Below are 22087 nucleotides of genomic sequence, written 5' to 3' on the forward strand. Positions count from 1 at the left end.
AGCCCTGAAAATGCGGGATATCATTTCTATTAGGCTGCTTTAAGACACTGCCCTCACCAAGAATACACTGTGCATTAAATCCTGGACACTCAAGCTGTAAATAAGCTCTAAATATACAGGGACTGATTCACACCAAACAAAAGCTACTTAGAATCAGAATCAGAATCAGAATACTTTATTGATCCCCGGGGGGGGGGATTGTTTTTGTTACAGGCGCTCCGTGCAAAGTAGAAATAGAAACAGCGTGAATGGAAACAAGAGATAAAAACAAAAATATTAATAAAATATCAAAGTAGACAATAATAAAATAAAATGAAATAAAATAACACAATAAAGTAGACAATAAAATAAAACATTAAATAATAAAGTAGACAGTCTGGAAATATATACAATAAAATATACAGTGAGATATTATCAACTTAGTCACTATGGCCTCCGTTACATTATGAACAGCCTTAGTAATGATTGTTGATTTACTCACTATAGCTGCTGTTTCTGTGTTATTTTTCTAGTTTACATGTAAGCACATTAAAAGGCTTGTCTAGGATGTTTTGCATTCATGACCGCTTGACTGTCTCTCTTTCACGTCTCATTGTCTGCTTACTCAGCTTGATCTCCTTGTCTTGCTGCTCCACTTGCTCACACACTGTTTTGGTCAATCCCTCCACTATTGAGCTCATGATGTTGAAGTCAGCCACGTTGTAGACATGAGTGTTGGCCGGCTCTGAGGCGATGGAGAGCAACTCGTTCTCATCTGCATTCTTCACACCTGGTAAGGTCAAATATGTAATTATTGGAATAAAATCTAGAGCCAAAGCATCTCCATATCAATTCATCAGAGTACAGTAGGAAGAGTTTTTTTTTTAAGCTAATTGTGATAGACATGGGACTCCTCCTAAGAGTTTGGCTGTGTGTGTCCATTCTCACCGATAGCAAACAGCTCAACACCAGCATTTCGCAGGCTCTCTGCAGGTGGAATGACATCATCCTGGGATTTTCCATCCGTAATGAGGATCCCAATCTTGGGTATACCAACCCTCGAGCCTGATTCAGGCCTGAAACAGTTCTCCAAGATATAAGTCAATGCAAGGCCTGGAGAGACAAGGAGAGAGAAACAAAATGAGGGAAGAGGTAGGAAGGCATAACCAGCGGGGGAGGGTAGATAAAAGGATAACGAAAAGGAGACAAGTATTTAAAAACATTTAATTACAGGCTAACTAAAAACAATTAGGAAGCATGAGTAGGATAAAGCACCTGTGAGAGTGTTTCCTCCTTTGTAGGGTAAGTTCTTGACAGCATCAATGACAGTATCTTTAGTGGAGAAAGTATTTAGATGCCACTCTATCCTTGGATCACCACTGTATTGAGCCAGACCTGGAAACACGTTAACACAAACACAAGTTGTCATTTGTCTACATCATTCGCTCCAACTTCTGCTCATACCGTAGCTAATGAGTAAAATATTGGGCAGAATGTTTCACTGGTCCAATGTTGGACCAATTATTGAAGACGGGGAAATCAGGGACCCACCTATTCTCGTCTTATCGATGCCGACATCAAAGGCATTGACAAGGTTTTCCAAGAACATGCGGACCAGCCGGAAGTTGAGGCGACCAATACTCCAGGACCCATCCACCAGGATCACAATGTCTGCAATGGCCTCAGTGCGGCACACAAACTGATCCACTAAAAGAAGGAGAGAGGGGATCCCAGATTTACTTCAGCCACGCACAGGCCAACAGATAAAAAGCCAGATAAATTGGTAATTGGAAAGATACCTCCCATTGAAAACCAAATGGTTTTACTTTTGATACGCAGGTTTGTTGGTCAAAACTCAGACAATAATGTTACACAATAATGTTACATCTCCAGTGTGCAAGTTTCATGCTGTCTTTATTGTACAAAATAAAAAAAAAAAAAAAATAAAAAAAAAAAAAAGCCAGAAACAGAACTCAGAACATCAAACAGACACATACCATTTTCTGGTCATACTTTTTTGTGTCATACACTGACACAAACACACAATCTAAACCTTAGTCAGTCACACAAACACAAGTGCTGGATCTCCTCTTGTTAGCTGGTTCTAAAGACATATATAATGTGAAAATAGCATCTTGAGAGCATTCTTTGAACTCAGAGGGTTTTTTTTTTTTTACCGGTCTCTCTCCAAACCTCCTCCTCTTGGACAACTATGTAGAATTAGAATTATTAGGATACTGACTCACTCTTCACTTAAATTTTAAAAGAGAAATCTCATGCATGAAACCTCCCACCTGACAGTAACAGTAAGCACGCGCGCGCACACACACACACACGTTTGTTAGTTCATTTATCATTATTTTGTTACTGCTTATCTTATCATCCTGCCTTGTATCATGCCCATATACATGAATACAACCACTTAACATTGCATCATAAATCTAATTTCTGTCTACAAAAGCAACAGTGAATGGTCCAAAAGATGCTGATGAGGTTGCTGATGAAAGGAAATGTGAGCTATTAATTTGCATTTCTTCACAAAAGTACATTCAAAAGATTCATATAAAGATTTGCAGAGTGGAGTGATACCTTATGAGTAAATCTAGATAATTCATCAGCTGCTGGCCAATCCAATCAGTCAAAGCAATGGGGACCATTTATTTTACATCTCAACTATGACAGTAGAGTTAAAGGTTCTCACAATGCTCTAACAAGTGGCTCAGGTGCATACTGGGTAACTGCAATGCTCTGGGTTGGTCCCAAGACCTTTTGTTAAAAGCTTGTCTCCTTTGTGTTCTCCTCTCTGTACACTGCCAACTATCAAAGGTAAAATAAAGCTAAATAAAATGAGCGGCTATTTGCTGGCAAGAGGAACATTTACTGTATTTAAGTAGATAATTTACTTATATATTTAATATATAAGCAACCCTGCACTGCTGGTGCTATTTGTTCTTCCATCTCTGGCCAACACTATCTCAAGATTGAAATTCATAAAAGACACTGCCTAACGATAAAACATGCAGGTATTCTTTTCAAGAAGTGATTTTCCAGACAGAGCCTTCTGTCAGCTGTCTGTGTCTGTCTGACTGTTTGAACCATCCATCTGCTACAGACGGCAGACGGAGGAGAAAAGAGAAGACAACAAGGTCGTAAGAGATAGCTGATGACAATCTTTGGTTTCCAAATGCATAATAAAAATTACATGCTATTATCCAACCCTCATTAGATAGTGTTTTGAAAAAGCCCAGAAATGTATTAATATATCCTCAGGTTCAGGTATAATGGGAAAAGGCTGTAACTATTTTGCTGAAATGTATGATGTTTTTTTAGGGTGGAAGAGAAGAGAAGAGAAGAGAAGAGAAGAGAAGAGAAGAGAAGAGAAGAGAAGAGAAGAGAAGAGAAGAGAAGAGAAGACAATCTGAGCAAAATGTCAAAAGGCTGACAGACCAAAGAGTGAAACGATGGTTCTTTGTAGCATTTCCTTTCTTATGAAACAAATAAGCATGGCCTTTACAGAAAATCTAAGGTTAAAGAATAAAAAGAAAGGACCGTAAACGAAGCACCCAAAAGGATCCTTTAAAAGCGATAGAAGACTCACACAAAGACACAGTTTAACTGAGAAGGCTTTCTATAATAAAAAGTGAGAGACATTCAAAGAGGGTGTTAGTATCTATAGTAACTGCTGTTGACACTGTGGGTAAATAGAGAGATGAGAGTGTTTATGTTTAAGAAAGAAAGAGTCAAAGAGGGAGAGTGAGGTACTGTGCCATGGCATAAGTCATCAAGACAGACGAAAGGACATAGTAAACAGAGGATTAGAGGGTCGTAATTACAGCTGATTACAGCTCGCTGACCATTCCCTAGCTTATTGTTGGCAGGGTGGTAAGAATGTCCTCCAGCCAGGCATGACACTGGTGTTTTACATCTGAACCATCAATCATGGTTGCCCCTGTCCTTAACATTATCCACACTGACGTCTGTAAACAGTTTAGTCTGATTTCAAGGGTCATTTTTCCTAGAAGGAATCATTTGCTGGCATTTATTATAATATAGTTTGCGAAACAACTTGCCAAAAGAAGAAAATCCATCTCAGTTAACGTGAGGCCTTGAGTCAAAATTGAGTTTTAATGTTATTTCACTGTGCCAAGGTTGACGTGCTTCATATCAGTGTGTGTTACATTATGCTCAATTTTCTGTCAGCCACCTGTGAGGACAGAGGAACTGAAATGTCTGTAAAATATTTCCCATTATTCAATGTGTTTTTATATTTTTTCTTTGTTAATTGGGTAGTAGTTCATTTCAAGCAACTGTGGATTTAATTTAAGGTTTGTGTTGTATGAAAAATACTAACAAGTTTAATAACATTCAGTCTGCGTGCTTTGTTAACATTACTGGGTAATTTTCCCAACTTGTAAAAGAGATTTAACATTATGACACATTTATGTTGAGGTATTGTTGAGATTAAATGTCACTAAAATTTACACATTGTAAGTAAGTAGTTTGATAACCACATCTACTTCACTGACAGAACTAACGTAAACTTAATAATATGTGACCCATTCACACTGGAGAGTGAAGTAATTAATGTGGGATATGACGGGCAAAGCAACCAAAATGCTGTTTAGAATGATGTGAAATGGAAAATTTTTAACTACATTTTCATGCACATTGTAGCTCACATTACAAGACACAGTGCCAGTAACATTAAGCTGACTGTGTTACGAAGGCACATACGTTTAAAGGTGTTACGTGAAATATGGCCACTTGCTGCAGCTATTTTGGCTGTAGCAATTAGCTCAGAGCTCAGCTCATCTGTGCTCAACACAGAGCACCAACTACTTGACTGGATGGACCAGGGCTATATGGTTAGCATGCTTATTAATTTTAGTAGACATCTCTGCAACAAACTATATAGAAATCTCTGACATAATGTTGTTTCTTCCCATTTTGTTGATAATTTTAGTTCAAATTTTGAATGTTTTAAATGAATATTCTGGCTGTATCTTAGACTAATATATTCTAGTATATTATTTGGATTTACATGTTGCTGAGCCTTTATTACCAAAGACTTTTCATAAGTTTAAACCTGATTTAACTAATCACCCCTTTGGAACTAACTAGAAGTTAATATGAATTTAAGAAGGACTACTACTTGAAGGATTTACAAATATCTGGTGCAACCGATTCAGGATCTTGCGTGCACATTTTTCTGTGGGTACCAACTGCAAGAATATAGAACTTATCATACAGAACATGTCAAATGTCAAGGTTTTATATCATTTCCTGAAAAATGTCCACCTGGCTGGAGATTTCATCTGAATATAATTTTGGAATCAATAAAAAATCTTTAAATGACATTTTTACAGTGTTTTGGTAAATAATCCACAATTACTTCAGAATTAGGGTAATTACGTCACCGATGTGTGTAAAATAAACACAGACCCAAAGAATACAGAATATAACATGAAGCTTTTTAAGGAGACAGAGAGATAGGAAATCAAATGGCATGCATACAGTAAATGGTCCAACACAAAATAGGCACACAATACTGTGTTCCTCTAAAAAATGTCTGAGAGAATGCTTCTAGTATTTTACTACTGTAGTAGCTATTGAATCCCTCTCTGCCTCATTGCCAGACAACAGCAGGCTTGTCAAAGGTCCCACTCCTCCTTCCAAGCCCCATCTGCCTATCTTCTCCTCCCCTTCTCTACCTCTTTCCCCCCTTTTCTCTTCCCATCTAACGCCTTCGCTGCCGGTCAAAGTTCAGTTACTGGGGAAGAGTGAGGGTACTGTGTCTGTGCTTGTACGAGGGAGAAAAAAGGCGTGAAATGGAGAAGGGAAGCAAGGGAAGCAGGAAAAAAGAAAAATGGTGAGAAGGCAAAACGCTGTGTTTGGGTTTGATGAAATACCGCACATATATTGACAGATTCTGTGGTGCCAAGAGTTTCTTTTGTCCAAGTCTACGGTTACTCCCGTTCTTCTCTCCCTCCCTCCACTCCTCTATTGCAATCTGTCCATCTCTGTGGCTACCTAATAAGAGACAGGCTTTGTTTGGCACCAAAGTCTTTCTTAAACTCCCTCCCGCTAAAACAAACCGCCACGGCGGAGCACAAGACATGTCAATCTCTACTATGAGTGTGTGTTCTTGTGTTTCTATTCATATGGGGACAAAACAGTCAAGTTGGAAAATCTTTTCAAGTGCTGCCACATTCAAGGTCCTCAACTTGTGAGTGGGCCCTTTAATAGTGGAGACGTCACTGTTAAGGTCAGATTGGATGCTAGGATAAGGTTCGATTTGCCAAGTTTTAACTTATTTGAGCACTGTGTATTAGTCATGGGATGACATATCTGTACCTAAATAATCTGCCAAATCTCTGTATCTGTATTACATTTAGCAACCTTTTTAGTTTCATCGACTGACAGTTCTTAACGTCATGGCTGGCATAAATACTGCAACTGCAGTAGAGTTTGGCTAGTTTTCTTCGTATTACATCTCAGCCAGCTACTGGAGCTGAAATCCATATTTCAGTCCACAAAAATGACTTCTTAGTATGCACGACAGCAACCAAGTATTTGAGCTTTACTTGCCTACCATGTTAAAGTGGATTTCTCTTTAAACTTAACAAAGTGCTTATGCAAGAAATTCATTGGAAACGTATGCTGGCTTCATTTAAATACTGCTAAAAAATCAAACAAGAAAACAGCAAGCACCCACACAAGCAAGAGGGTGGCTGTCTATAGTCGCACAGCAATTATATTCATTATCTAAAAGAAAAATGCTAAATATATATATATATATATATATATATATATATATATATATATATATATATATATATATATATATATTATATATATATATATATATATATATATATATATATATATATATATATATATATATATTTTATTCAGCTGTAACCAGAAATACTTGGTTTTAGTTGCACACATTATACATTTAGGTTAAAAATAGGGCTTTTCTCACAGTTGACATTTTACTTGTCAAAACAGGAAAAGCACGGGTGTTACTAAAGATAACGATGGCTCAGTTCTGTTCGAGTGTCCCTGTAGGCCTCGACAGTTTGAAAGTGAGCCAACATGTACAGTACTTAGACTCTGAAACAGAAGCAGCTACACCTCAAACATTTTATTTCATCAAGCTGAATGCGCAGACTTGTGTCCATGTCTCTATATTCACTGATTGTGAACCATGAGGTTGGCTGAACTGCATCTGAACCTTATTTGCATAGAGGGACATGATTAGAAAAGGCGCAGCTATCACCGAACCCTATTTACATGCGAGCACAAAATTGGACAAACACCAGCCGTAATTGGCATGCAAGCATGTATTAGACGGATCGTCCACCTGGTGTCCATGAGAGAGCGAGCAACCGCATTTTACAAGTCAGCCCGCTGCAGTCTTCAGTGCTGTGGGAAAAATTATGTGGCTCCTTGACAATTGAATTAACTTGTGTGGGAGAGGAGAAATGGGTATTAAAAATGTGAGCGCAACAATGGTAGCCAGTGTTGGCGGGCCTCAACTTCTCGCAGAGCAATGACAGACACGCATGACGAAATCTGGGATCAGATCTGCAAACTAGAAGAGAGAAACGATACGGACAAGTTGTATAACTAGAAGTTTGTAGTAGTTACAAGTGTAGCAGTACACAAATACACAATTAAAGCACGTATAGGATTAAAGACATATACGTATGGGCTACATGCTCTCCACAAAGCAGAGCAGATTAATTAAAGCAAAGCAGATTGCTTTTTAATCTCCTACTCCCAGGAGGTAACACACACTCTCAAACTATGGATATAGTTGGGAAAGTAACGTATACACAATACACAAGCAAGTAAATACAGACTCACACATCATCAAACACACGCGCTTATCTAGGTGAGAAAACTTTTCCACCCTCTGTTTCTTCCTTCTCTTTGTTGCTCTCTCTCTCTCTGTTCTCATTAACAGTAGCTCTTCCCAGCTGGCCTTGATTTATCGCTGACCTCTATTTAGCCAGGGATCAGTGGAGTGTGCTGTCATTTCAATCTCTCTCTAGTTAAGTTTTATTTCCCCTGCCACTGTGATTGTGTTTCAGTGTCTGGAATTAACATTGAGAACAGTGACAGATCACGCAGATAGATGGAGAGCAGCAGTGACAGTCTCTACATTGGTGATAACATTTCCCTTTTCTCTGAACCTGCTTTGAGAAGAGCACTTCACCTCCAAGATAAGGCTAATTGATTACAGAAATAATTGGAAGTTTTTTCGAAATAGTTGAACAGAAGTTGATATGTTTGATTTTTATGTATTAATCCACTTGGTATTTGAGTATACTTCAGCGAGAGGACGACTTGGGAATAATATTATATAGCAGGTGAACTGCCCAGTTAAGGTCACCCCAGAGAGATGATTTCTCAATATATCATTTCAGGATGAATAGTAATAAGACCCATTTCTCCCGCCTGCTGTTTATGTGGAACCTAATGTTTCAATATAAGCAGTTTCCTGTATGTTGTACAGAAAAATGTCCACTTTAAATCAATACAGTCTGGTCCTTTGCACCTCATCTGCTCATGTGTAGGTGTGCTTGCTAAGTGCTCTACCAAACAGAGATGAAAATGTGGACAGCATTTAAAGAGGTAGCCACAATGACGCTATGATGATGTGAAAAACTGACCTTGCTGGCCAGATTACCATATCATAACGTCGTGTACACCTGTTTAAACTCTTGAAACAAAGACGAGAGGGAATCTATTGTAATTTCATATGAAAAAATTATTATTCTCACTTACTCAAATATGATATATTTCCAATAGGTTGTTGTAAAAAAGTGACAACTAATAAGAAAATCACAGATGGTTGAAACAGTCTGTCTATACCAGGTTGTTGTGCAGTTTATTTATATACAAACCCTAAAAAGCATGTGTTAAACCAGTTTTTCTATGGAATTATCCCAGTCACAGGAATTTTGTATCAAGGTACATCAAATTAAAGAAACAACATGCCATGGAAATGTTAAACGTCCATCTGTACAGCTAGGTATGGTCCGTTGTTGTTAATTGGTTAAAAGTTGGTAACACTTTTGACCGTTCTATGTCTGCTCACAACTTTGCTGGAGCAGTCTGAGGTAAAAACTGAGGCATGCTAAAATAAGCTCAGCATGAGAACATTTCTTCCAGAAAGGCAACAAAGTCAAATGTAAGGTAAAATGTGTGATTCTACTTTTCAGTTTAGCGGTAGTACTAGCATTATGCTGTACCATGTTAAGAACAAGCGCCCTGCTGCCAGGTTTGAAGATGGCTTGCAGCCATAAATTAAGTCGCTGCTAGAAATGGGGGACATTGTGATGCACTCTGGGGAGACATGCTGCCAATCAGCGCCGTAGAGGATGAGGGATTCCAAGAGCTAGTTCAGAACTTTGAGTCTATGTAGGGCTTTCGCAGACATACCGAAGCATAATTTTTCTACAAATATGAACAACAGCTACCAGTGACGGCATTAAGTATCTCAAAAAAAATCTTGCAGCGTACATGCAGTAAAGCTCTGCTCAACTTTTCGCACTTTAAACCAAATCCACGCCAATCTTTTACAGATCCGAACACCACAGGGCAAAGAGGCAGCAGTGAGAACTGACCCAGGCCAGCTGATGGTGTCGCCTGCACTGGTGTCTGGTCGTAGAACAGAATGCAATCAGCGTTTCATAGCGAAGTCAGCTGGTCACAATGACAGTTTTGGATAGAGGAAAAAGAAGATCACCATGGCTACAAATTATATCCAGCTCCAAAAAAACCTGAGAAGCAGGCAGTTAGAATAGAAATACGGAAAGTCATTGCAATACAGATGATATACTGTCTTATTTAGTTGCATTTGTGCAAACTGGAAGGTTTTTAAAAAGTTACAAAGAGTTCAAACTTCCCTTTCGCATATCTTTGGTCTAAACAGGACCTTTCCCAATATGTTGGTTTTGAGTTAGATCTAGGGTTAGGGCTCCTTTAAGAAAGAGCATTACGTTAAGCATTAAGTTTGAGATGATTATTTAAGAGGATTATAATGAACTTGTTAGTCATCATTGCTGATGGCAGTAATGCGATATGATCCAAAACTCCATATTAGCTAATTAATGGACCTTGAGATAATGAGAGGCGAGATGGTTTCATCAAATTGATGAAAAAGTGCTCATAAAAAAATGGAGATTTAGACGTCTACCATTCCGCTACAACTGGGAAATTCCCAGCTGCTGATGAAGTTCCTGTACAGTGATTTAAAAAAATTGCTTCGGCATCAACCTGGAGAGCAGCTTTAACCTGCCTACTGCAGCTTGTTTCTTGCAAAACACTGGTTGTTTATTGGCCTGCTTATTCAATCAAGAGACAGGCAGCATATTGATACACCTGTCGTTTGCTCAGTGGCCCTCAGAGCAACTCAGATAAACTCAGCCAGACAAAAACATTCATATTCATCTGTGAGACCTGTGGGCTTACACAAGTGTGTGTGTGTGTGAGGGAGAGAGCGTGTGTGTGTGTGACTGGCGTGATCCGGTTGGTTTTAAGGTGTAATCCGACAGATGTTTTGAGACGGTTTGTGTCATTCCACCAGAGACTTTTCCCTGCTTGGCCTCCTGATCTTTAATCCACTGTCTTGTTCTGTTTCACTTCAGTGAATACACAGACACGCTGACAAAACAGACACTATATGTATGCTGAAAGCAACACACAGCCTAAACCGATGTGTCTCTCTGAGTCCGATGCTCCATATTTGCCTTGCCTTGCTCTTTTCTTTGTTTGTCTTCCTATAATCTCTGTCTGGTACACACTCACACACTAACTTGTGTAACTGTGTGGGTCTGTCTGTTACGAAAGTTGAGTCTCTCTTATCACGTCTGGTTATTTTTTAGCTCCATGCACACATTGTAGGAGCCTCAGAGATGGGTGTGGCTCTCAAACTATGCTTTCTTGTGTCATTATTCAACACAATTCTGGCTTACTTATTAATTCTGCAGGATTTTGCAGTTTGCTTGCCAGCCCACCGGTCTTTTATCTCTCGACTGCTCTGTGTCTGTCTTTTTGTTTGTCTCAGTCAAGCAGTTTGTTTGACAAATGTAGACATGCATCAACTCAGGGGAACATACAGTAACTGTAAGATATCCTGCAGCTTAACTTGTTATTATGAGCCACTGAAAAATCATGCATATCTATGCAAAACAGGGCTATGATTATTCCCCAAATGACACAATATCAGATTTTAAACCACAATCTTCGGAGCGATGAATGAGCCTCTCTTTAAATAGGGGGATGTGGGTAATTTATCCAACCTAGAGGAGCATTTGGTGCCATTTCAGAGAACAATTTAAGGTCTATTGTGCTTTGTCAACCACAAAGGGCAAACCACCGGGAATAAAGAAAGGGGAGGACTGGCCAAAAAGCAAGAAAAGGATTGACAGGATAGGAAAGAGAGTGTGGGGGACAAAAGAAATAAAGAAAGTTTAGGCAGTAAAACAAAGAGGAGAGATAGAGGGTCAAGGCCATGAAGAAGGGCTCTATCTATCTATCTATCTATCTATCTATCTATCTATCTATCTATCTATCTATCTATCTATCTATCTATCTATCTATCTATCTATCTATCTATCTATCTATCTATCTATCTATCTATCTATCTATCTAAAGGAGACAAATAAGTTAAGGTATTCTGAATTAACGACATGTCAATTGTCTCTGTCACTCCATTACAATTTGGTTCATATCTGGTTAAACTAGACCTGCAGTGGACTTGTTTCCGAATAACAACAGTGCTGTTGTTCAACCTACAGACACAGAATAGTACAGTGTGATCTAACTTCTACTTGGAGAAGAGAGGAAGGAGAGACGACCTATAGCAGAGAAAAATCAGGGAGGAAGTGGACTCTAATTATTCTAATTGACCTCTTAAGGAGTCCTTGCCACTAATGGCCCAAATGCCATTAGCACACCCACACACACATGCACTTGTGAACCACTGTCATACAATTAGCTCAACTCAGCCATGAACCTCCCCTCACCTAATCAAGGACAAGGACAGCAGTCTGGCTAGCACCAAGACCACACACACACACACACACACACACACATATACACACATACACGCACAGACATAATAACACACACGTCCAAGTGAGCAATGGCTGATCAACTCCCAAGTCTCTGAGCGCACATCCCAACGTGTGTGGAGATGATATTTCTTTGGTTCCTCTCAATGGGAATAATTCAGTACCTGGCCAAAGTCCAAAACAAAATGTAAAACACAACTCGTGATGATGGAAAAAGTGTTAAGTGAGACGAGACAAATGGAGACGAAATGTGCATTTCTGGAGGACATTTACCCAACTTCACTCTTTGCTGCCTCACTTTTCATTTCGGTTTTATTTTAATACTTCCTCTTTAAATACTTCTCTCCTCACTTTGCCCTTCACACTGCAGACCAGCTTATACCGACACTGTGAAACTCGTCATTTGTGAATCAGAGCTACATCATCAATTTCAAATTTCTTGGAGCCTTTCATGCTTTTTTAGCCATGACATACATATCTGTAATGGAAAGGGCCGATGTAATGTATTCAAAGGAACTGATATCATCACACAACAGTTAGCGTGTAGCCTTGATGGACTTGAAAGGCTGCATGTATTCACTGTATTCGTCTCCTTTAATGTGTCAGTTTGGCATCCTCACTCAGCTTCTTTAGCTACTTGTCAGCTTAACAATATGGCTGGATTGATTAGTTGATCAAACGGTAATTAGTCACCAATTATGTTAATAATCGATGAATCCTTTGAGTCACATTTCAAGCAAAAATATCAAACAATAAAATTTGCTGCTTCCAGCCTCTTAAAAGTAAGGATTTGCTGCTTTAATTCATAATTTATGATAGAAAATATCCAGTATTTGCTTGCTAGACTGCTGGGTGGACAGAGGAAGCAATTTAAGGATGTCACTAAAAGCTCTGAGAAACTGCGATGAAATGAAAGTTTTTCAACACGTTATACAGTAGACTTAATATTTTATCCATAAATTGCACCTCTATATGACATGGTGTCCTGTCATAAACCTTTGCCATCTGCTGTTGCCACTGAGCATCGCACTGACTGAATGGGGGGGCTTGGAATTAAATCACATATCTTTAAATACCAAATGCACAATGACAGAGGAAGTATAAAACTGGTGATTTTGGAAACTAATAGGGCAATAAAGGGCAGGCACATAGATATATACACATAGCTCACAAGCACAAAGAAACAGAAAGATTTAGATCAAATGAATGCTAAAGCTGGGAATTAACAAGATGAAAAATACACAGAGAGGTGAATACACACATACACACACCTAGCTAGAGAGTGCCAGAGCTGAAATAAATGATAATGTTAGGAATTAAGGTTGGCTATAAATGGAGACACCTCGTTCTCCAGGTGTGCATTTGTTGCCTTCTGCACATGTGATGGATACTGGAGAGGACTCTGCCTCTCTCTCACTACCCGAGTGGTGAATGTCAACAGAATCTCATTGGCCTCCAGTTCAACTTTAACTACGTCTGTCCCCTTTGGGTTCAACCAGTGTGTGTGTGTGTGTGTGTGTGTGTGTGTGTGTGTGTGTGTGTGTGTGTGTGTGTGTGTGTGTGTGTGTGTGTGTGCGTGTGTGTGTGTGTGAGTGCCGGATTAAAGCTTCAGTCAGGGAGCGAGGAAGGCAACAGTGCGCTCACATACTGGTGGGTGATATGCATTGGAAAAGGCACTGTAGCATGGAGAGAACGAGAAGCTTTTGCCCTTTATTGCTCAATGATTTCCACTTGTTTGGGTTTGCTGTTGGCCCAGTGCTCTGATTGCTTTATGTACAAAAGCTAAAAACATAGGAAGTCAGTCATCTAATGAGTGGATTCATATCGATATCAAAGTCTTTATCTAGTAATCGAGGGGTTCTGCATGGCATCCATACCTTTTCATCAATAAGAGCAATTTCAATTTAATGTAAGCAAGTCAAATTGGTGTAATAAATATCACAACAGAGTGAAATTGTTAAAAACAAGTTGCAATATTAGTACCTGGTCATTTTTCCACAAATCAACATCAACCTAGTTTCTCCAAATTTCGGTGGTAACTTTTCATTACAGGTCACTGTCAATGGTGGAAAAAGAGAGCTGTCATTACAAAATCTCTACAGTCCATGCAGCTTCAAAGGGACAGTTCACCTCAAAATGAAAAATGCATATTTCCCTCCTTCCTGTGGTGCTTCACCTCCTTAGTTAGGCGCTACCTAACTAAGCTATCCAAGCTCGCTAACAATACAGCTGAGAGGAGAACACCATGAATGACCTCGTCTATAAGCTGCAAACTCCCTTCTGCAGGGTGAGACAGCAGGCAGGAGTTGTTCTGTAGAAACTAAGTAAAATAAAACTGCTCACATCAAGGTCTGTTGATTATCTTGAGAAACCAGGTCATGACCTCTGCAAAGAGGCACTGCTGTTGATTTTTCACTATTTAAAAAATCAGTTCCATTATATTCCACTCCATTATATTTGAGAGAAGGCAGACATACTCATGGTAGATATGTCCAAAACTTGACAACTCACCTTACAGTAATCTAGATGGATAAATAGAACTGCAGGTCAGAGGGGAAATATGTATTTTTGATTTTGGGGTGAACTGTGCCTTTAAAGTTTAATTAGTGAAACCAGTGCTGACTTACAGTGTCTGATAGATCTTTATGGTCTGCTGGGCGACAACCATCTGTTTCCTACTGGAGGCTACTGACCCACATTTGTAATAGATACAGCTACAGACACAGTAGTTCATCACACACACACAACACACACAACACACACAACACACGCGCACACACACACACACACACGCACACACACACACACACACACACACACACACACACACACACACACACACACAGATGTCCTCTGATCTAATATCACGCAGCTGTCGAAATAATGGCTATTATTTTTGAGGAAACATTGTTCAGGGCCAATTTCCAATGAAAATATATTACCGTCTTGCACAAGGGACCACACTAATGGATCTGTTCTTGCTTTGATAAGCAAAACGCAAATATTTATTGTATTTGGCTGCAGAATCCCTTACTGACTTTAATTCGGATGAAACATGGATGAAACCAGCAGCAGTGGATATCTGTTAATACTGTGGATAATGGAACAAAAATCAATGGGTTTTTATTTTGTAAAGGGCAAAAGATGATTTGCCAAATTTTACTTTTATTGAACAGTTTATAATGAAGAACGGCAGACAGAGAGTGGGATTATATGCAAATACAATAAGTCCTCTAACCTAAAGGACAAATTGTGCTGCGTTTCATTGCCTCTGATATGCTCTGTAAAAAAAAATTCTCAAGAGTTTTCAGTCACTGCTTTAGTTAGTGTTTTTTAGGTTTAGTAGGAACGATCAGCGTCAAGGTTAAAAGGAAGCATAAGATGCAAAATAATTGTTTTCTGGCCACATTAATCAAATTATTACACACAAATTGTTCAAATGAACAAACATTTTGTATGTTTTCGTTCTATATTCAGTTAACAGTGCTGAATTCAGTATATGATACTGGATATAGCTAAAATGGCTGGCAGTAGTTAAAGTCAAATAATCTCTATGATTGAGAAACAAGAAGAGACTAGATAAATCTGCAGCCATGCTTGTAACTCTGTGTTTTCAGCTACATGCTAATGCCAACAAGCCATCAGACTCACAATGACAATGCTAAGATGGATGGACCGACCAACGGACACTGTCATATCTACAGCCATAAACAATATTAGACTGTATGATAATAATGCATGCAAAAAACAATTATGACAAACATATGTAGATATCAAGATGACTAATGTGAGCAACGTTGCCTCAAGGAGAGAAACTTTTCAAAGTTTCTGTCGATGATTAACCAAAATGAAACCACTGAACCATCAAACAAAAATGGCAACCTCCTAAACTGACGTCATTTAATAGCATTACACAGTATTCGTTCGCTCTCCGTTCTTTGGTCCAACCTGGAACGAGTAGAAGTTGATGTTTTGACACTTTAGACTGTGAAAATGAAGTATGAATGTCAAGCACTGAAACCGCCATTTTTTTAATGCAGCCGGTTGATGAAGGAGCCCAGAGAGAGAGAGTCTTTTGCTGGCAGAGATCAAGCTGACAGAAACAAGTGGAAAATAATGAACGTATGACAAACTTTGCTGGCACGGCAGCAGGCAAGCAGCTAAAAATGTGTGGGTTTTTTTCATTCATCATTATCCTTTTTTTTTGTAAAATAGTGGTAATGAGGCCCTGTCTTTGCTGTGCAAGTCTTTGTTCTTCCAGTTTAGAATAGATCTGCCCTAATTTTATCAAAAGCAGATTTACGAAGATGTCCAGACATTAATTCATCTGTCTCAAATAAATGTGACCGTACAGTCTTGTTTTTGTTTTATCAGGGGTAAAGTTCTAGTAGTTCTACATTCAATATTTTTACAGACAAAACTTTCAACATAAAACAGACACACTAGTCTCATCAGCAAGAACAGCTCCCAATGAAACAACCAGTTTTTTTCGGTCTCCAACTTGCTAAGATATAATAAACCCATGAAAGTTTCGCGCACATATACAATTTCACAAGGGACATTGGTATTTTCTCACCGCCTCCTTCTCCGTTGCTTTACGATTCACTTAGTTCGCCTCTCTCTCCCACCTCACTTCCTGTCTCCCGTTTGATAGAAATAAATTTCTTCCTTTGGAACAGTGCAAAGACCAAAAAAAGTCAGTTCAATTTGTATAAGAAAAAGTAGGTGGTAAAGTAATTACTGGAGGTTGCTTAGTGGAGGATAAAGATAAGACAATTATGTTTCCCAGTAATTATGTTTCTCAGGTGGTTCTCATTAACAAAGAGTGCATGACGTTTGAGTTCACAGATTTGAAAAAAAAAATAAAAATGAGGCGCTAAGGCTTAATCTAACGCAGAAATTTACAAGACGTATCTGATTTTTTTTGTCCTTACCAACCTGAGACTTATTCCTACTCTGCACGGTAGTCTTGGGTATTTAAATCATTGGAGCCTGCCTAGGTTTTATCCTGGTTTTCTCTGCAGACAATGACACAGCAAAAAAAAAAAAAAAAAAAAGTCAGACACTTTCAGTCAGACAGTAATATTCAAGAAGACAAGGAATTCTCCTCACATCTTCCAGCAGTGAACAGCTGAATCCGGTGCTCAGATCAGAGATCACATCAGATTTAGAGCCTGCAAAAAGGTACATCAGCTCTCTGTCCAAACTGAGATTTGTCTCAGAAGTCCCTGACTGATGGCTGGAAGTATTGACTTTTAGGGTGCCGACCTACAAATGACTGACATCAATATGGAAAACTTTTATCACCGTAAAATACCCCGTTTAAAACCTTTGCCGTTTGCTCAGAGCCAGACTCAGTCAATGACACCCCAAGAGCAGACAGAAAATTAGTTTCATTTAAAGCCCCTAGAAGGGACGGTCTGCATTTAGTTCAGAGCAGCCTGCGCTTACGCTTGGCAAGATACGGTTTAGTAATTTGTAGAGTATCTTTAGAACAAAAGTGGGTGGCTAAGGTAGTTATTTTACTTGGAGCGGAGGACATTTCATGACACTTCCTTGAGCTAATGGCTCTCTCCTCTACTTTTCAACACATCTGAACACCTTCAAATCAGCTTACTTAGACAAACACGCCTGTACAGATACACACACACACACACACACACACACAAACACACATGCATACACACACACACTAGCCAGGATGCTTTTGATATAAGCAGCCAAGGATAACAAGCTTAAGTTTTCTGCATATTTTGCATTCCTGTCTTCAACAGAGTTGACTGCATTTTGTGTAGAAGGAAAATTCACATTCTTACAGTTTCATTTCTGGTCTTTATTTAGAATCCATCCCAACTAATCTGTTGTTAAAATAAAGCCGTTTGAGAGAACTGCAAAAAAAAAAAAAACGATGCAACTTCTTTACAAATACTTTATGACTGCGTTGTGATCAGTACATATAAAAGGTGGCATGCACACTGTTGGCTAGAGTTCAAAAAGATAACTGACTTGCCTGATGTCTGCAACACTCACACACACACACACACACACACACACACACACACACACACACACACACACACACACATTTGAGAGGAGATGAGAGTGTAAACCAGCTGTTAATGAAAGGTTTTGTAAACAACCCACCCTGACATAAAAGCAAGATGATTACTATTCTAAAGTAGTGGTGATGGACTGGGATAGCATTGATAATACAAACACACACACAGAGGGAGACTTCACATACAGCAACTCTTTGGAGCACAGTGGGATATTGGTATCATCACCACAGAACATAAATACACACACACACACAGGCCACAATAGAGGCGAGGGAGGGAGAGGCAGTCACACGGTACAGTACAACATAAAAGAGCATCGCTACCGTACACAAAGCTGCGCACACAGGCACTAACACACACACACACACACACACACACACACACACACACAGTCAATTCACAAATTTGACTGAAGCGCAGCAGGATATTATCATAATCCCCAACAGGTACGTGGCAGAACACCAATCAAGGTCACCTCTGCTGCAGTGAATGGCGAGTGCTTCTGATAACAGCAGACTGAAGGAGATCCAGCTTTTAATCTACCAACCGACAGAAAGACGAGGTGGAGGAGAGAAACCAAGAAGAAGAACATCAGAGATCTAGAACTATGTGTGTGCGCAGGAGAGTCACTGAATAGATTTTATTTTGTTATTAACTATTTTTTTTGTTTTTTTTTAAGTTTCAGTCTGCGTTCAGTTGTAGTTTTAAGTTTCTATTTTGTGAATTAGTGCACTGGAAGCAGGTTCACTACGTGCGCTCACATAAAAGATCTTCGGTAATTTTATAACCAGATGTATTGGACCCGTGAATTTTACTAAAATAATAAAAGCCCAAATTCTGCACCATATTATTCTCTCTGGTTTAGGATTCAAATTTGCCTATCCCAAAAACGAAAAATGAATAAAGGTCTCACACAATTTCTAAGGAGAGTTCACTGCACCACTTGATTTTAAGACACAAAATCAATTGATGGTGAATGAAAACAAATACGCTGACACTCTGATTACTGCTGAAAACAACAAGTATTAATTCATTTATTCATTTTTTTATGATTTCATGATTTTTTTTTATGAAGTTTTTATTTGGTTTTCAGTTTAATACTTTCTTTTAAAATGCAGAAGGGCTGAATTAGGAAAAGCTGATGAGTTGTGATATGAAGACTTTAAACATATCTTCTGCAAGAACAGAACACAGGTATGACAATCACATATTATTGTTAATCGAGTACTTTTGCATATCTTGATCTGCCGGTTAATGGATAGTGATAAGGGCATTTTTAGTGTTACCAGAGATTGCAGTCAACATGAAATTTGATCTGATTTACTATCAATGTGTTTCACCACCGAAGAACCAATTTATTATGTATTCACAGATGCAAAGTGTCCATAAAAAAGCTTTATAACATAGTTAATTGCTCTCTCTCTCTCTCTCTCCTTGGCACTGTGGGTGTGTGTGTGTGTGTGTGTGTCCCTCTTGCTCCATCAGCAAATATGAAGCGCACATATAGCATTCCAGAGTAAAATTATACTGCGCAAAAAAAAAAAAAAAAAATGGGTTATGGTCCATAAAAATGATGACACACAGTGTACACTTAATTGGAGACTGGACTAATTTAAACCATATTCAATAATCGCAACTCCCTGAATATCTCTCTTTTAGTGCCCTATGATAAATGAGAGCCCTGCACACAAAAACACAAATGAGCCAGCCTAAAGAGAGTTAAATAACAAGCAGCCTACCACCAAGTAATGAGATTCTGTCTTTGTGTAGACTTTAGGCTTGAAAGTAATGGTGAAAATCTCATAGAAAGGGACTTTTAAATCTTGTAAAAACAATCACATTCACACATCAGCAGCAGTTAGAGAGTCTCAAATTCAGCCACAAGCATCACTTCTGTCAGAGTCTGCAAACGACCGTATTCATCTCTCTCTAAAATACACATAAACACGCACAGAGAATCATGTTATAAACAATCAATTATTCTGTAGTCCAAGATTCCCTGCTGAACTCATGGTTATAGTAAAAAAAAAAAACAGAGGATAGTTTCTATGTAAGTATATGCTAAAGATGAAAATTAATGCCTTTTCTTCTCTCACATTTCAGTAGAGGTTGAAATATTGGGCTTTTAAATCCGAGGCTGCCAACAGAAAGAACGTCTTGGTTACAATAACAAACAGACAGAAAGCCAGACGCTCACGTTGAGGAGGAGAGCTCAAATTAACAGACACAAGTGAACATTGCGGGTCGCTCATCACCTAATATCAGGAGTCACAGCCATCTAGTATCACTCAGCATGGCGTATGCTAAAGAGTTTCCACAAAGCACCGCTGTGAATAATTCACCATCGAAGCATAGATGGTTTTGGCCCGCTCACTTGGTGGGTAAACAGACCACCAGGCGGTTGTCTATCCGTCTGTCTGCCTTCGCTGTCAACCAGTTGCACACAAAGTCACAGTCACAGTCGGATCCAGCTGGACACGGACTCCATATCTATGGAGCCACACCAACAGCAAACACCGCTATGGCAACTGACTGAGGGAGTCTGTAGGCAGAGACCTACGCGGCACAATTCTTTTCATTAATACGTTCAGGCGAGCACAGCATTTGTATGTGGCCTCCTCTCCTGGAAACAGCATTTGTCTGCGTTTGTCCTACCTCCAGAGATCTCGTTGGCATCCTCAGGAGGTACAACTGAATCGGTCAGTCGATGGGGCTCAGTCTTGTCTCCTCCATCACTCTCACCTCTTTCAGCTGCAGCACAGGAAAATAAGCACACGTTAGCAGAATATATCATATAAGAACTGTTATTTTTGGGGAGTCCTCTCTCTTTCTCCATCTACACAAGGTGATAAGGAAATCCCAGACTTTGATACTTTTAAGGTTTACAATAGGAAAATGGTTAAAATAAAGCAGAGGCAACTATGGTAAAGAGAGCAAAGAATACATTAGAGTCTAGCATGTCACAAAAGAGGGGAGGACATGGGAGAATAAATGAGGAAAGGAAAGGAAAGAAAAGGTAGAGGAGGGAAAATTAGGTAAGGAAAGAAGAGGAAAAAGACGAAAAAGAAGAAGAAATGGCAACGGAGGAAACAGGACAGACAAGTGCTCTATAGTATATCAAAACAAAGGTAAGAGGAGAGGACAGGAAATGAGAGGGAAACGAGAGCAGAGGAGACGAGAAGAAGGTAAAAAGATTTAAAGGTACAGTTGTGAGGAGTCAAGTAAATCAGAGGAGCAGAGTAGAGTTGTGAAGACCGTAACAGGGTGCAGGTAAATAGAGTGGAAGATCGTAGCACACTGGAACAGAAACAGAGTGTGTGGGAGTTACACATAACACGACAGCAACAGAATGGTACAGAGGCAACAAAAAAACCCAGTCAGCTGCATGAACGCACCTTTATGTCTGCCTTGAAGAGGTCTGCTCTGTTCACTGCCACTGACAGCAATCACACTGACAGTGTAGTCCTTAGAGGGGTTGTAGTCTGTTATCAACACCTTAGTATCAGATTTAGATACTATGATTTCCCTCTGCTGACCACCTGATAGAAAGAAGGGAGAACAAAAAGCAAAGGGTCAAAGGTTAAACCCAAAGATGTCATGATTCAGTGCTTATTTTATCTCTCATTGCCACACTCAGTTCCTTGGAAGCAAAAAATATTAATATTCTCAAGGCCAAAGCAATATTCTGTATTCTGAAGGCAGGCAAACATTTTGTTCAAGGTCGATAGATAGAGGAGTTGGTCGTGGAGCATGTATCCTCACAAAAAAATAAATAAAATAATGAAATCAAGAAAAGGGAGAAAAACATTTTGCGGGTCTGAGGTTGATTCCATTTTTCATGTTGTTGTTATGCTTTACAGTAGGGCTAGTGGGTGAGAGCTTAGAGAGTGAGAAAATATCTGAGTTAGTTTGAAGTTTCAAACCGAGGAAAACTTATCCCCCGAAATAAATTGTCGATCC

At 39.2% G+C, this 22087-nt stretch overlaps 1 protein-coding gene across 1 annotated transcript in view; it reads right to left on the reverse strand.

The window, feature by feature from the left end:
• col14a1a (collagen, type XIV, alpha 1a) overlaps positions 1–22087 on the reverse strand; it is a 133659-nt gene that overhangs the window by 94620 nt on the left and 16952 nt on the right. Inside the window, exons 4-9 of the mRNA XM_037075559.1 lie at positions 21523–21666; positions 20783–20878; positions 1531–1686; positions 1255–1374; positions 928–1092; positions 605–769 (exon numbers count right to left, since the gene is read on the reverse strand). Of these exons, the coding sequence (XP_036931454.1) occupies positions 605–769; positions 928–1092; positions 1255–1374; positions 1531–1686; positions 20783–20878; positions 21523–21666 (846 nt within the window). The remainder of the gene's footprint in view (positions 1–604; positions 770–927; positions 1093–1254; positions 1375–1530; positions 1687–20782; positions 20879–21522; positions 21667–22087) is intronic.

This window comes from Acanthopagrus latus, chromosome 17 (genome assembly GCF_904848185.1).
Source record: "Acanthopagrus latus isolate v.2019 chromosome 17, fAcaLat1.1, whole genome shotgun sequence".
NCBI lineage: Eukaryota > Metazoa > Chordata > Actinopteri > Spariformes > Sparidae > Acanthopagrus > Acanthopagrus latus.